Source organism: Heliconius melpomene, chromosome 16 (genome assembly GCF_056956725.1).
Source record: "Heliconius melpomene rosina isolate 202511_hmr_F chromosome 16, ASM5695672v1, whole genome shotgun sequence".
NCBI lineage: Eukaryota > Metazoa > Arthropoda > Insecta > Lepidoptera > Nymphalidae > Heliconius > Heliconius melpomene.
The window spans coordinates 3512169-3527195 of record NC_140404.1 but is presented as its reverse complement, the minus strand read 5'-3'; the positions used below and the strand labels follow the sequence as shown (position 1 = coordinate 3527195).

General features: G+C 30.0%; 1 protein-coding gene across 4 annotated transcripts in view; it reads left to right on the top strand.

The window, feature by feature from the left end:
* Positions 1 to 15027, top strand: part of LOC146530711 (arylalkylamine N-acetyltransferase 1-like) — a 57057-nt gene that overhangs the window by 21076 nt on the left and 20954 nt on the right. The window contains exon 1 of one of the 4 annotated variants that reach the window (XM_085199327.1): positions 4728 to 4905. The exons of 2 other annotated variants lie outside the window; for them this stretch is intronic. In XM_085199327.1, coding sequence (XP_085055453.1) covers positions 4819 to 4905 — 87 coding nt within the window. In that variant the 5' untranslated portion in view covers positions 4728 to 4818. Of the gene's footprint in view, positions 1 to 4727; positions 4906 to 15027 lie in introns of those variants that run through there. One more of the 4 variants, XM_085199326.1, reaches the window with a different exon arrangement.

Below are 15027 nucleotides of genomic sequence, written 5' to 3'. Positions count from 1 at the left end.
ATTATAGCAGCCATAAAATTGGGTCCATTATAAAACGAACTGTAGATAAACAAAAAAAATAAAGTAAAAAACAATATAAATATTAGAGGCCGTCGTGGCGCAGCGGCACAAGGGTGTGACTGTAACGCGTTGGTTCTGGGTTCGATCCCCACTCGAGGAAGTGAAATATTTATTTACGTATATTTTCTTCGCTCTGGTGTCGAGACAAAACGCGGCGTTGAGCTCTGCCACTTAACACGCAATGCCTCCAGAATTCGGCAGAAAGTGGGGAACGGAGTGTCTTAACCCTAGGTTCCCTCTGCCTATCCTGCTGTGTGCTGGATATAGCGTGAAGATGATTTAAAAAAAATAAAAGAACAGTTTGCTAGGAATCTCTAATCTTGCATAGGAGCTACTTAAAGGACGTAGCGAGCACGCTAAGACGGGAATTTGCAATATTCGACTTCTAAGGGGTTGTTTTTTGGTTATTACAAATTCTAGGAGTATCAAATTTTGCATGGACGTCACTTATAGGACGTGGGTACTCATGGAGACAGAAATTAATAACAACGTAGTTCACGCAGGCGAAGCCGCGGGTGGGTCGCTAGTTTAAATATAATATCAAGTTCAATTTACTATTTAACTAAACTAGTATTAAATGCAATTACAGTTACAGTGCATATAAATCAAATCAAGACTCACATAAATTTTCCAATATGTTGGTCATTAAAAGAAAATATATATATAAGTAGTAGACAAATTATATATAAACTATATTTATGGGAAGTAATTATGGATCTCATTAAGTTACTTTATGCACCGATTATATGAAATAATAGAAAAATAAACATAAAATACTATTGGTATTACGTAAAGCGAACTCTACTGTAATAACACATCAATTCAATATTTAGATTCATTCGCTTAAATACAAAAGAAAGAAAATCTTTACTTAAACACATGCCCTTTTTTATTTTATTAATTGATTGCCTCCAGAATTCGGGAGAAAGTGGGGAGCGGAGTATCTTAACACTAGGTTCCCTCTGACTATCCTGCACTGTACGGGATAGAGCGTGAAGCTGAAAAAAAAACAAAGCGATCTATAATTATTGACAATTAATCAGTAAATAAAACCCGCCATTGTAATTTGAACTCCGAATTATTTGGCTTGTAAGTTCTTATAGACGAAAGCACATGGTATACCTTTCCAAAGCAATTTTTAGCATTATAATGTAATCAGATAATATTTTTACCAGTGGAGGCTTGTAGTGGCACAAGTGTGTGGCTTCAAACGCGAGGGGAAGTGGGTTTGATCCCCATTCGAGGAAAATTTATATTTTAATATTTTAATTTTTTTGCTCTGATTGAGGCAACACGCGGTGTTGAATCCCGCACCTCAACACACAATGCCTGAAAAAAAAACATTTTTTTCAGTGATCTGCACCTAATATCACGTGTTTACTTTTAACTGATATTTCACGTATTTTTTTTAACTTTTAACTTTAGTCTTTCATTCTTTTATAAAGAAACTCTTCATTTATAAGCACTGTGAATCTCTAGAGCTGACAAGAATCAAAAACAAATAATATTTCGGTCCTACTATCACGTGACAAATAAATATTTAAAACAATCTAACAGTTTTTTTATACAAATCGTTGAACAGGAAGCTAGCTAGCTACAATGGTCCATTCTAAAAATTATAATTTTAAATTGTTTTGTAACAGCAATGTAAATTGGTCTTAAGTCCTAACTAACATGTAGTACGTACTATTAATAATTATATAAATATTATTAACAACAAAAAATAAAAACTCTGAAATAAAGGTGCAAGAAACGCACCAAACGAATGCCAAAATATCGTAAGCTCTAATTGATATTAATATTTTTTTTATCAGCTTCATGCTTTTCGCCCACAGCAGGATAGAGAGAAGGTAGTGTTAAGACAATCCGTGCCCAGCCCGCTGACTTGTTCGATTCATTGCGTGATGAGTAGCGGAACTCAACGCCGGGCTTTGTCCTTAGTGTAACAATTATATAAATATTTATAAATATAATAACATTCCCTCGAGTGGAATCGAACCCATATCCGTCGCGTTACAGTCACACCTGTATGCCCCTGCACAACGACAGTCTAATTGATATTAAAAGCTTTTATTTAACTTGCAATATATGTATGTGTGTGTGGATGAAATCTTTTTAATTAACAATTTTAGTCTCATTCAATAACTCACTCCTTATATATAATACCACTAAAACTTTATTTAAAAATTAATAAATGGATAACAAAAAATTTTAGCTCTTACTATTGATATCGTGAATGCTAAAAATAAAAGTAGTAAGCCTTAAGCGATAGCATTGGCATTGACTTACAGAAGTGAAACTAGAAGTTACTTACATAGACATAGAGATATACTAGTGTAGCTTACCTGTCTACGCTTTCGCCTCCAAGCTTTTACCCCACAAGTACGAGTCTAAAAATTTTATTTATGAAAAAAATATAATCGTGATAAAAGTCAAACAATTATTTTTTGAACATAGTGTTAAAACACTCCGTTCCCAATTCTCCGTCAGATATTTCGAGGGATTACGTTGAGTTTTGCCTTGATGCCAAAGTGAAGAAAAAATAATAATTCATTCCTTTGAGCATTGAGTTTAGTGATAATGAAGAACTGAGGATCATACATATATTAAAATTCTGTATAAAAATTACTGATAGAAATATATACCTATTTTTAAAGCTTACCGCTGTATCCCCACTACTGTATGTAGTGTAAACACTCTCCGTTTTCATTTCAAGACACCTCCATTACCCACTCGCCAAATTCTGTAGGAATTGTGTGTTGAATAGCGGAACTCAACGCCGCAACGTGTATTACTTGTACATAAACTTAGTATATAGATATTTAATAAGAATATATTAAATAACAATCACGTTATGTTCAAAAAAGTTTATATAGGATAATGTGAATAACATATCAAAAATATATAATTTTTAATAACAAATAAATAAATTGCTTTCCGTATTCAAGAGCAATAACCGAATATTGAAAGCGATAATCTTTTTATACTGATTTAGAGCAATTGCAATAATATTTAGAGGGTAATTGAGGCCACTTGTAGCGCAGCGGTACAAAGTGTGAATGTAAACTTTACTGGTTGTAGATTCGATTCACACTTGATGAAATACACGCGTCAAGGATATGCGCGACGTTGAGTTCCGCCACTTAACAAACAATGCCTTCAAAATTCAGCTGAAAGTGGGAAAGGAGTGTCTTAACTCTATGTTCCTTCTCATTACCCTGCTGTGTGCAGGATACAGCGTGAAATTCAAATTCAAATTCAAAATATTCTTTATTCAAATAGGCAATTATTATAAGCACTTTTAAGTGCTGAAGTGCGTGAAGCTGCGTGAAGCTTAAGCTACGATTTGATTTGATCGGAACTCCACTTGATATCTTTCGTTCCTACTTACTTCTGAATATTTTAGTCTCTTAAAAAACGCCAAGAAATATTAAATAAATTTCAAGTAAAATTAAGAATTCGTCTAAGTCACTTATTAATCTTTATTCAGCTTTGTCATATCGCTTGATGTCTTGACAGTTGTCAATTATTATTTTTTAATTTAACTTATATGAATGAATAAGTATGGTATGAAATATACACATATTTTAAAAAAATAAACTCGAATTAATAATCTCCTTCTCTTACAGAAGTCGATTAAAAAGGACAATTATTTTTTATTATATATTTTTTTGTCAGGATACCAAGTCTTTTAATTTAACTACCAATATTTTAATTTGAAATAATATATATATTTTAAATGTAGTGTATTTACTATTAAAGTAAATAAAACACCACAATAAATAATTCTAGGCATCCGGGCTTGGTGTATAGTTATTATCTTAGATTTTTTATTTATTTTTTTGCTTTACGCCGTATCCCGCACAAAGCCGAGTAGTCAGAGGGACCTGGGAATCTAGTGTTATGATACTCCGTCCCCAATTAAGAAAGTTCCGCGCCGGCGTTTTTCTGCTGAAATCTAGCCTAAACCTTGCGTTCGAGTGGAGCAACTCAACGCCACGCTTTGCCTCGTTAACAGAGCGAGCAAATTAAAATATTAAATATTTCATGATTATTTTTTTCCTCAAATGGAATCGAACTCACAACCTTTTGCATTTACAGTCGCACGTTTGTGCTTCTACATCACGACTGTCTTCATATTATTTTATAATTCTTCTAATAAAATAACATTGCTCTATAAAAAACAGTAAATAACAAATGTGCGAAAATTCTATTAAATCTAATGCGAATTTCTATTACTACATTGAGATAGATAAATAAAAAAACATAAACATGAAAAATAATAGCGAATATATACTCATTAACATTACGTACTTGTTTTACCTTATCTCTAAATTAAAATATTAGCATATAATACTACGGTCCTCACAACATTTTAATATATTTTTTAAATATAACAAAGGATAGTAAATAAAATTAAATTAAAACTATTTATTTGATCAGAAAATAATAAAAAAATATATACATATTTTTTAAACATTCACAGCCAAAATAAAATCAATTAACTTACAAAAAAAAAGAAGCTTCTAGAAGTGACCTATTTACAATCTGTGGCTTACCAGCACCAACCGATCAACATACAGCCAGAGCGTGCAAATATGAAAGGGACAGGACGCGTTCAGTTTACAGTTTTATATAAAAGAAGCGCAGTTTCGCAACCATTACGACTTGGAATCTCGCCGCGATCCTGTGAGGGTGCAACGAGAGCTGAGATCGTTTTTCGTTTACGCGCGAAAAGTGACATAAATATTTTTCAAAATGGCGGTTACAAGTGCCAGGAGTATTGTGAATATTAAGGAGAAGGGACATTTCGAACATGAAAAAACAAGGATTGATAAATATACGGTAATTTGTTTATTTATATTATTTTCTATTGTTCTCTATTAGGTGGTATATTATTATCGTGTTATTAAGTAACTATTTAATGTGTTTAATTAATATAGAACAATTTTTTCCATTCAAAAAATAAAAAATCCTATAATAATTACCAGATGCATATTATTTACTAGTTAATTCCAGATTAATTTTTGAAATACCTTATATTTTTCGATAGTATAATATTAATAGACGAATATTAGGTACTACGAGCGTCGGCGAAATATACAAAAACGCCTAAAATTAAATAATATATAAAGAATCATATATTTTTAATTGAATATTAAACAATAACAAAAAAAATATATGTAATTTTTCTGTACAATTTTTTTATTGTAATTCTCCCAATATTGTCATAATTAGAAACTTACGAATTAGGCAACTGAAAAATTTATTCCTGTAAAATTTCTGTTAATTTATGCCCTAATAATAATTTCCTGCTATAACTGCAACGACTTAGTTATAAAATGAAATTTTTGGCTTAAGTTATAAAACTATAGAATAATTAATTACTGTGGATATAATTACTATATTGATAATTAAAATAATAGTGCAGTTAATTTTTTAATTCTAAAAAATATTATGATATAGATACATTGTCTATTATTTGGCAGAATATAATATTTATGAGAACAAAATGATATTAGATATAAAAAATCAATCAATTAATTTCAGACCTGGAGCATTCACATTTAATTTAAATAAAAATGAAACCGCGTCATAAAATTTTGAAAAATAAAATTACTTCCTTATATATGTATTATTAACACGATTTTTTAAAAAGTTAACTTAAGGAAATTATTTTTTATCTGATATTATATGTCACTTGACGGGTGTTTTTTGAAAAAGGCTTCAAGGCTAGCTCCATTATTATACACAGTATGTATATCCTCATATGAAGAAATATACAATGGAGAGATTGTCCACCGTCCTCCCTCGACCTCGAAGGTAGATTGATTAGAGCATTATGGATAATAAAGAAACCGATATAATTTGTTTCTTCCATATATCTTAAAAAAAACATAAAATGCAATGCTACTTCCATATAAGGCCATCTAAGTCAGTGTTTGACCTATTAAATTGAAAGTTGACAATGAAAATTATATCAATATAAAAATATTACAATTTAATATTTATTATTATGAATATAATATGAATGAAATTGTTATTAATAGAAAATTATTCAAATTAATTGTATGTGTATGAAAAAGTATTGTTGTTAAAGAACACACAAAGCTCTTTCATCGAGCTTTTCCACTTTCGACACTTGTCGACACAAGCACTCTTTGGAAAGAATTTATATGAAGTAAATCTATCTTCGAAATATAGTGGTGCTCAATTAACGATGTTTAACTAATCTTCTAAAGTACATAAAAGTAAAAAAAAATAAGAATTTGGGCCAGTCATGGCACAGCAGGCACAAGGGTGTGACTGTAAACGCTACAGGCTGTGGGTTCAATTCTCATGAGGAGTGAAATATTAAATATTTTCTTTTCTTCGCTCTGGTGTCGTATATCTAGATAAATAGGAATCGGAGTGTCTTACCACTAAGCTCCCTCTGACCCTACATACGGGATACAGAGGGAAGCTTAAAAAAAATAAAAAATGTTGTATGATAATATCAAATTATAATGTTATATCAAAGATTTTTTTTCGTATGTAGATAATACGAAAAAATATTATATATTAGATTGACTCGATCAATAAATATATAAATAATATAAATAATAGATCATTCGAAATATGTGGTATGTTAAATATATGGTACAGATATAGCCAACGCTGTATAGGAATGCCTTTAGAGATTGGCAATGTCTAAAGTATTAGTACAATGTATACATTTCATATAATATTATCGCATGAATACAATATTGTAGAGACGCAGTGGTTATGGGTTCGATGCCCACCCGGGAGTAAGAAATGAAATGAAATTCGGTGAAAGGAGTGTCCTAACATTTTTTTCCCTCTATCTCCCTATCTATATGCGGGAAAAAAATTTAGTTATCTATATGAGTTTAGGTCGTTGTATATTTAAAAAATATATGACGATAAAAACTATATAATTTTATTTAGGTACTTGTTGGAAACTAATAATAATAGGCAATATAAAATATATATTTTTCTTTAAAAAATCTCCATTTTCAAATTTTTTGTTTATTTCAAATAAAATAAATTGTTAAGGTATTCTCAGTTCATAAAATAAGTTTACTATTTATATAAACAATTATAATTCTAATAACTACGATTCTTATTAATATTACCTTGCGTCACCATTAAAAAACCTATTTAGTCAACAAAATTGTTATTTTAATCTGCCATTGTTAGTATAAATAACTGAATTAAATGTTTAACTACTAACTTCATTTGTTATAAAGAGATTATTTAAAAGACGTATTTAAGCAAATGATTTTCGAATATAAAATTTGAATTGATTTCTCATTAAACAAAAATCTCTTAAGTATCGCACACAGGATAGATAGAGGGAACCTAGTGTTAAGAGTTAAGACACTCAGTTCCCCACTTTCCGCCGAATTCTGGAGGCATTGCTTGTTGAGTGGCGGAGCTCAACGCCCCGCTCCGCGATACCAGAGAGAAAAAAATAAATGGAAATATAAATTTAAATAAATATTTAATTTCTTCAAGTGGGGATCGAATCCACAACCAGTCGCTTTTACAGTCACATTTTGTGCCCATAGGCCACGACTGGCCTCCAAGAAATATTAAGTAAAATTTCCATATGAAACCAATTTTAATGTTTAAATATGTTTATATCATAATGTAAAGGTTAATCGGAACATCTATCTACTTGTTTTAATTAAAAATAATTGTTGAGCTCCACATATCGAAATGAAATAAATTTCCTTTATCTACCAGACATTCGTATATGATTATTTTCTGCGTTCATAATTTTTAGTTATCTACTGTTTTATAAGTTTTTAGTAGTTATCTAGGTACTTACAGGACGTTTAAAAACTAAAAATTAAATATATTATAATAAGCATTGCGCCTTTCAACATGCAATGCCTTAACACCGTCCACCAACGGAACGTTTTAACACTAGGTTCCCAGGTTGCATGCGGCTACCCTACCCTAGTATGTGCGGAATATAGAGTGAACCTAAAAGAAACATTCCTCCTACTTTCCACTAATTTGACTATAAGTATCATAAAATGAAATCGTATAAATATAAAAATGAATACAACATAATAGTGTTTTAGTTATTTATGTAAACTAACTTACTAACTAAACTAAAAACTTCGTGCCCTAAAAGTCATTTAATAATTAATTATGTTTAGCACAAGCGAAAACCCTTCAAATGTCTTATTTTGCGAGTCTATCTGACCTCAATCGTCTCGTTTCGTGACTGCAAAGTGCAATTGTATTGTATTTAGCACGTAGATACCCGAAACGCAGCTAGTTCCGGTTAACGTTAAGTATATATAGTTCTTGACCCGGATTTAATTTAAGCGATTTATGAAGATTTTTTTTTGTAATTACAGTAATATATAGCTATTATTGTTAAAATATAGTTATTATTGTTAAAATGGTTGCTCTTTTGTCAATTTGTTAACTATATTAATATTTGCATGTTTTTAATTTTTTTTATCATAATTTTCTAATAGAGAATGTGAACAGGTAGCTAAAGTTACGACGTTAATGAGTTAAGGGCTAACATACGAAATGACGACAGCGACACTAAAAAAAAAATAACAAAAAATCGACTTTACACTCGCAAACTAAAAAGTTGAAATTGAGTTATTCGTCCATTAGTTGCGCACCTACTTAATTTAAATTTAAGGCTTATATGATTTTGGCATTTATCTTAGAGAAGTTAGAACTAGACGAACATAAAACGAGACGACACGGGAAGCACCAGTTTTCTAAGTCAAAAAGAATAATCTAAGTCGGTCCACCCAATTGAAAGTTGAGAACCTAATTCTTTTACAGAAGGTAGTAAAAACATTATGAAAGTGCAATTTTCAGCATAATATTTGATTAAAACAATAAAATTTGTTAAAAAATGTTTTTAGATATAATAATATTTATTATAAATTTAAAATCGTAGAGTTAAGCAATAATTAATTTATCCACAACATTATGTAAAAGAAATAAGTAAAAGAGGTAAGGAGTATTTATAAAATGTTTTACATTTATACTCGGTGTGCAATTTTATTAAAAAAAAAAGAAAAATAATTAAATATAATTGTATTTTATTGTTTATTCAATGAGAGTAAAAAAATGGCATTTTTTTTGTAACGAAGTAACACTCTTTGAGAATGTTTTCCTATAAAAGATGACAACCAACAAAAAGTTGTAATAATCGAAAATAAACTTATGAAAAAAGTATTGCTAAGAAAGCAGAAGTTAGAATTTCGGACTAGGTTCCTAGAATACAATATGCATATACATAGCAAAAAAAGTAAAAGATAATAACATATAAGAAAAAAACATGAAAGACCAAACAAATGTTGTTTAATATATCACGAATAGATCATTGTTTACTTCGTAATAATTATAGTGTAATATTCTCATTTTCTAACCTTCCCTTTTTTAATTTAATAAAACGTTAAATATGAATTCCACATAAACATTCTTGTAATAATATAATAGCTTATTACTTTAATCTTTTCATAATTTAACACTATATTATAGATTAAGATCTTAACGCCGTTAAATCGTGTTAAAGCAAAACGGAAATATTCCATGTAGAATTCTACGCGGACATGATTGCTAATAGATAAGAATAAATTTTAATTAAATAATTATATCTACATTTTTATATTTTAATGCACTTATATTGAAGCCTTAGTTGTCCAGAGGTAGTATGACTGTAACAAGACGGTTGTGGATTCGATTTCCACTCAAAGGAATTAATTATTATTTATTAATATTTTCATTTCTTCGCTCGTAGGGAAAACCTTAGTGCTGAATTCCGCCTATCAACACACAATGCCGCGAAAAATGCAACGGAAAATGGGGAACGGAGTGTCTTACTAGGTTTCCCAATGTCTATCCTGCTGCATATAATATAAAGAGTGATTTAATTTAATTTTAGCATTTTAGCATTTTTTTTTTCAGTCTATAAAAACGTAATATTTACTCACAAAACGTCCATCAAATGAAAGTCTCAAACAAAAGGTCATGGGTATAAACAAGTTTTTGCCAACAAAATAGTTTAATCCAAATTGCGATTCGATTCATTAACCAGTAATTTTCAACCCGTTGACTCAGTGAGCGGGCCTCGTTCACGATCACTACCAAGGTCTAAGTTCGATGATCGCCTTTCGCCTCGCCAGCGCTTTGCACTTGTCAATCAGTTTTTTTTTATAAGAAATACAACTGCCGTATTATTACCGTGAAGTAATAAACTGGTATAATATAATAGAATTTTATTAAATTAATGCTTAATTTTTGTTTTATTGTTATGTTAAAGAGACCTCGATTAAAAGTGTTAATGACATTTTATTATTAATAGTATTAAGCTTATATTAAACATATGAAGGAATACAAATTATTAATAACAAATTTAATTTAGAAGATTTTAATTTTCATTAAAAAATGTTAATATTTAGTCGTCATGGAAGCATCTCTATTGTTAATATTTTTATCTAGATATGTATATATCTATTATCTCATACACATGTACTTACATGTTACTTCCTAGTGAAGCAATTCTAAGTTTATTTTTAATTTAAAAAAACAATGCAGTTAAACAATGGTTTTATTTAGTTATTAATATACAAAATTTAAATTAAAATGACTCTACCGAAACATTAAAATATAAATTGTTCAAGTTATAAATTAATATAATATGAATCATTACCACACCTAACTAGAATATTTCAGTAAATATCACTGGACCGCGACGGCTTGTTAAAACAATACAAAATTTTCCAATATAGCTCTATGAAATTGCAACTCGAAAAGTATTTATGCAAGTAAGGTACCAATTCGGGCAGAGGCAAGTTTTTATAAGATTAATACTAGACGGTTTTCTATTCATATTATTTAATTATAATTTTGTTTTAAAATATATATTGTATTGCATATTGTTTAATGATTTTAACCTTTGGCAATTAGCTCTAGGATTAGTCTGGATCTTACAAAAACAAATTTAAAAGATTTACATAACTGCTGCCTTTTCATATATATAATGCTTATAATAAAATTAACTAGATGGCTGTTAATTTATATTGCAAATGTTTATTTTAATTGATTTTCACATAATAAAAATAACAGCAGATGAATAGAATTGTGACAATAATGTATGACCAGAAAATAAAATACCAAGAATTCAATGTTGTTTTATAAACTCATTATTTCAAGTAATGCTGTTAATAAATAACTTATATATTTGTTTGGTTATTTTAAATACAGTACCATACCATATATTTCAACAACCGGGAATGAATAAATTAATCTATCATTATCGAAGTGATCATTGCAAATAAATAAAGTATCTTGTATTTGGTTGCTTATCTGATGCAAATATAAATACTAAACTAATTCTAATGCATAATTTAATATTTTATGCAAATCTACATTTTAAGCAACACTAAATAGAGGCCGGCATGGCGACGGTTGTGGGTTCGGTCCCCACTCGAGGAAGTGAAATATTTATTAGGCCCGGATAAGCGCTGCCTGGACCAAATGGCGGGATCGCAGAATACAAGGCTCAAACACCCAAGAACACCCAAGCTCAAGGGGCTGATATACAAGAGTATCCTCCGACTATTTCTTTTATACGGCGGCGAATGCTGCCCAGCGTTATCTCGGCACACTCTGGAACTTCACTTCACGGAAACTAAGATGCTGAGGTGGGCGACGTGGTCTTGCTATGTGTGTCCCTGGAGGATACCCCCCGGACACCGCCATGGAAGCGATGGCTGGATTTTGTGAGAGCCATTGGACTAACCACCAAAGATACTGAAGGCCGTGCAAAGTAGAGTAGATTGAGTCAGAAGGCAGAGCATGGCAGTAAAAGCCAGGACTAATCCCATGTAGAAGAATACATATATACTAATTATTAAACTTTAAGTAAATGAATACATCAGTTGTTAAATCACAAAAGACATACAATTCATACAATTATGTAAATTCTATGCAAATCCTATCAATTCCCATGCCACACTCGTTTCATTTCTGATTTCAATGTGTTAAGTTGTCAATTTTATCAACTAAATGTATATTTTAGCTTTGTAATTAATTGATTCATATATTTTATTAAATAATATTATTAATTGAAATCTTGTATATGTTAGCATAATTTGAATTTCTAATACTAGTGCTAAGTTACTATTCCATGTAGTGAATACGTTGAAATTTGATGACAACCGTTTAATATTAGAAATTACATGTTTAATGTAACTTGACAACTAATTACTTGCGTTATTAGTTTCATTCTGTGGTTCATGTGAATGATATGGATAAGCCTACATATTATATTTCTTGATATAAGATATTTTTGATATTCTCGTTTCCTTGTTTTTACTAACTCATCAGCTTTACGCTCTATCCTGTAAATAGTAGGGTAGGTAAAAGGAACCTAGTGAGACTCTCCGTTCCTCACTTTCCCCCGAATTTTACTGGGCATTGCGTGTTAAGTGGCGGATTTCAACGCCGAGCTTTTGCCCTGTTACTAGAGCAATAAAATTTCATTCCGCCAAGTGAGAAGTCACACCCTTATGCCCCCACACGACGACCTCTGATTGTTGTATTGTCATAATTATTATTTTATTATTAATTTTTTATTATTAATTTGTCATAATTATTATTATATTATTATTTTTTCAATCCAAGATGTCCTTAATCTTTCATATTGTAGTTACATTTCCGTATGCTATTGTCGTCGTGACCTGACCTAACCAGCCTTACTTCCGACTCATTTGTCATCACGATTTTTAATTTGTTTAAATTGATAGGATAAAAATATCTAATTTTACTACTTTACTTACTTACAGTCGACTTGATAGTTGAGTAAACTGAAATACCGTAGTTATTTAAATAGTACAATATACGAGTATGTTTTATATTTAACTGTTAATTTTTAAACAAGTTAGAGCTAAGTCTAGATAAAACAAAAAAAAAGTATAAAAATATGCAAAACAATAAAAATCTTATTCTAAACATATTATTGAAATTTCATTGCAGAAGTTGACATTTGGGCAGAAAAAAATATGTTCTGTCCAGACATACTTTACTCTTTATATACCTAAAAATAATTTTGTCTTACCATATACATATTCCTATGAAAATGGGTTTTTTTTTTTAAATGAACGACAGAAAAATGTTTATAAACAAAAAATGAAAGTTTTCTCAGTATTATTACTATCGATTAAGTATTCATATTAACAAATGCCTAAAAATAAATAATACAGTGAAAAAAACATGTAATATTCGAATTTTATACAACGCAAGAGCCATAACATGAGGTCTAAGAATAGAACTTTAAAATATTAATACTTTTGTAATATATACCGTACGAGTATATCCTTATATCAGAACGAATTTAAAATTAATAATTAAAACGCTAGTGCATTAATTGTATTGTGTTGTTTTTATAGCAATTATATTATATGCTAAAATTATAACGCGGAAGCCTAGAGGTAGAGGTATAGGCACGTACCGATAGATCAACGAGTTAAATGCAATGTCTTGGAAAATTATACTTTACAGATTTAACTTAGACATAGCGACATAGGATCTGTATTTTTTTTGGGTTTTGAGTAGAGAAGTGACTTTTTGTAAAAATCCTAAGTACATGAATTCGCCCACATACAACCGTACTGCTAGCAATATTTACTTTTTTCTTAGAGGGAACCTAGAGAAACTCAGTTCTCCGTTTTCCGTCGAAGTTTCCAAGATACTGCGTGTTGAGTGGCAGAACTTAAGTACTAGAGCGAGGAAATGAAAATATTAACTAACCCATTCCCTCGAGTGAGACTCGAAGCCATAGCAGCCGCATTTACAGGCAAACGTTGTGCCACTGCGGCATGACAGCCTTAAAATATTTACTTATGTTTATTTAAAATTCTAAACCGGAATAACATAGTAAAATAATATAAATCTTTTAAATAAATAGCATCCTCTCTAGATATCAGTTAAAATAAACACATAAAGTTTTGGCTACCATGTCAAGATTTCGTTGCGATATTTGATGATTTGTTAGCTAGCTAAGTAAACCGTACCATATATTTATTGAACGTTTACAGCACAAGTTCAAATCTTATTTAATTAAATATACAAAATCAGCTTCACGCTGTATCCCGCATATAGGGGCAAGGCAGAGGGAACCTAGTGTTAAGATACTCCGTTCCCCTTAAATATATTTTAAAGTAAATAAATTTCCAAAATATTCGAGGTATTCCAGACTGCAAACATGTAGTAGGGCTGTTCTTTGATCTTCATCCGGAGTGATGATTATATTTATTTTTTACTGATATTTTTTTTCACGACAAAACAAGCCACGGCGTTGAGTTCCAAATTAATTAGGCACAACTTAGAAATGTCAAGAATGAAGAATGATCTCATAACCGATGCCCTCTTACAGAAGGGTAAATTCTGTAATTGGAAAAAACGGGAACCTGAAAAATTGACATATTTCTCTTTAGCTTCGTTTCACATTTATTATAATAAACAAAATAAATTAAAATGTATGCAATATATATATTATGAATCGGTATTGCATGGATTCGTTACGCTGAAATGCATTTCACACTTGCAAGTATACAATATACCTATGCAGCACATTTTTATTCTTGTTCTAATATGCAATAGGCATATTTAGTTAGCAAATTATCGAGTAATTTCTATATTCTTCACTTTTTGTAAAGAATTTGATAAAAGTAGTGTTGTTTTTAATAATTCTGTTATTTTTTTGTAGCAATTGAAGTCATTTCTTATTCTTTCTTTTACGTTTTATCAGGTAAGAGAATTTTATAATTTGATTTTATTTTTTACAAAAAGTTAGTTCATTCTACATTTTATTATAGCATATTATGTAAAACTCGTTGTGTTGTTTGTTGTGATGTTTTTTTTTATAATTAAAGTGTTGATATTTTTCTTTACATATCAAAATATGCTATTAACTTT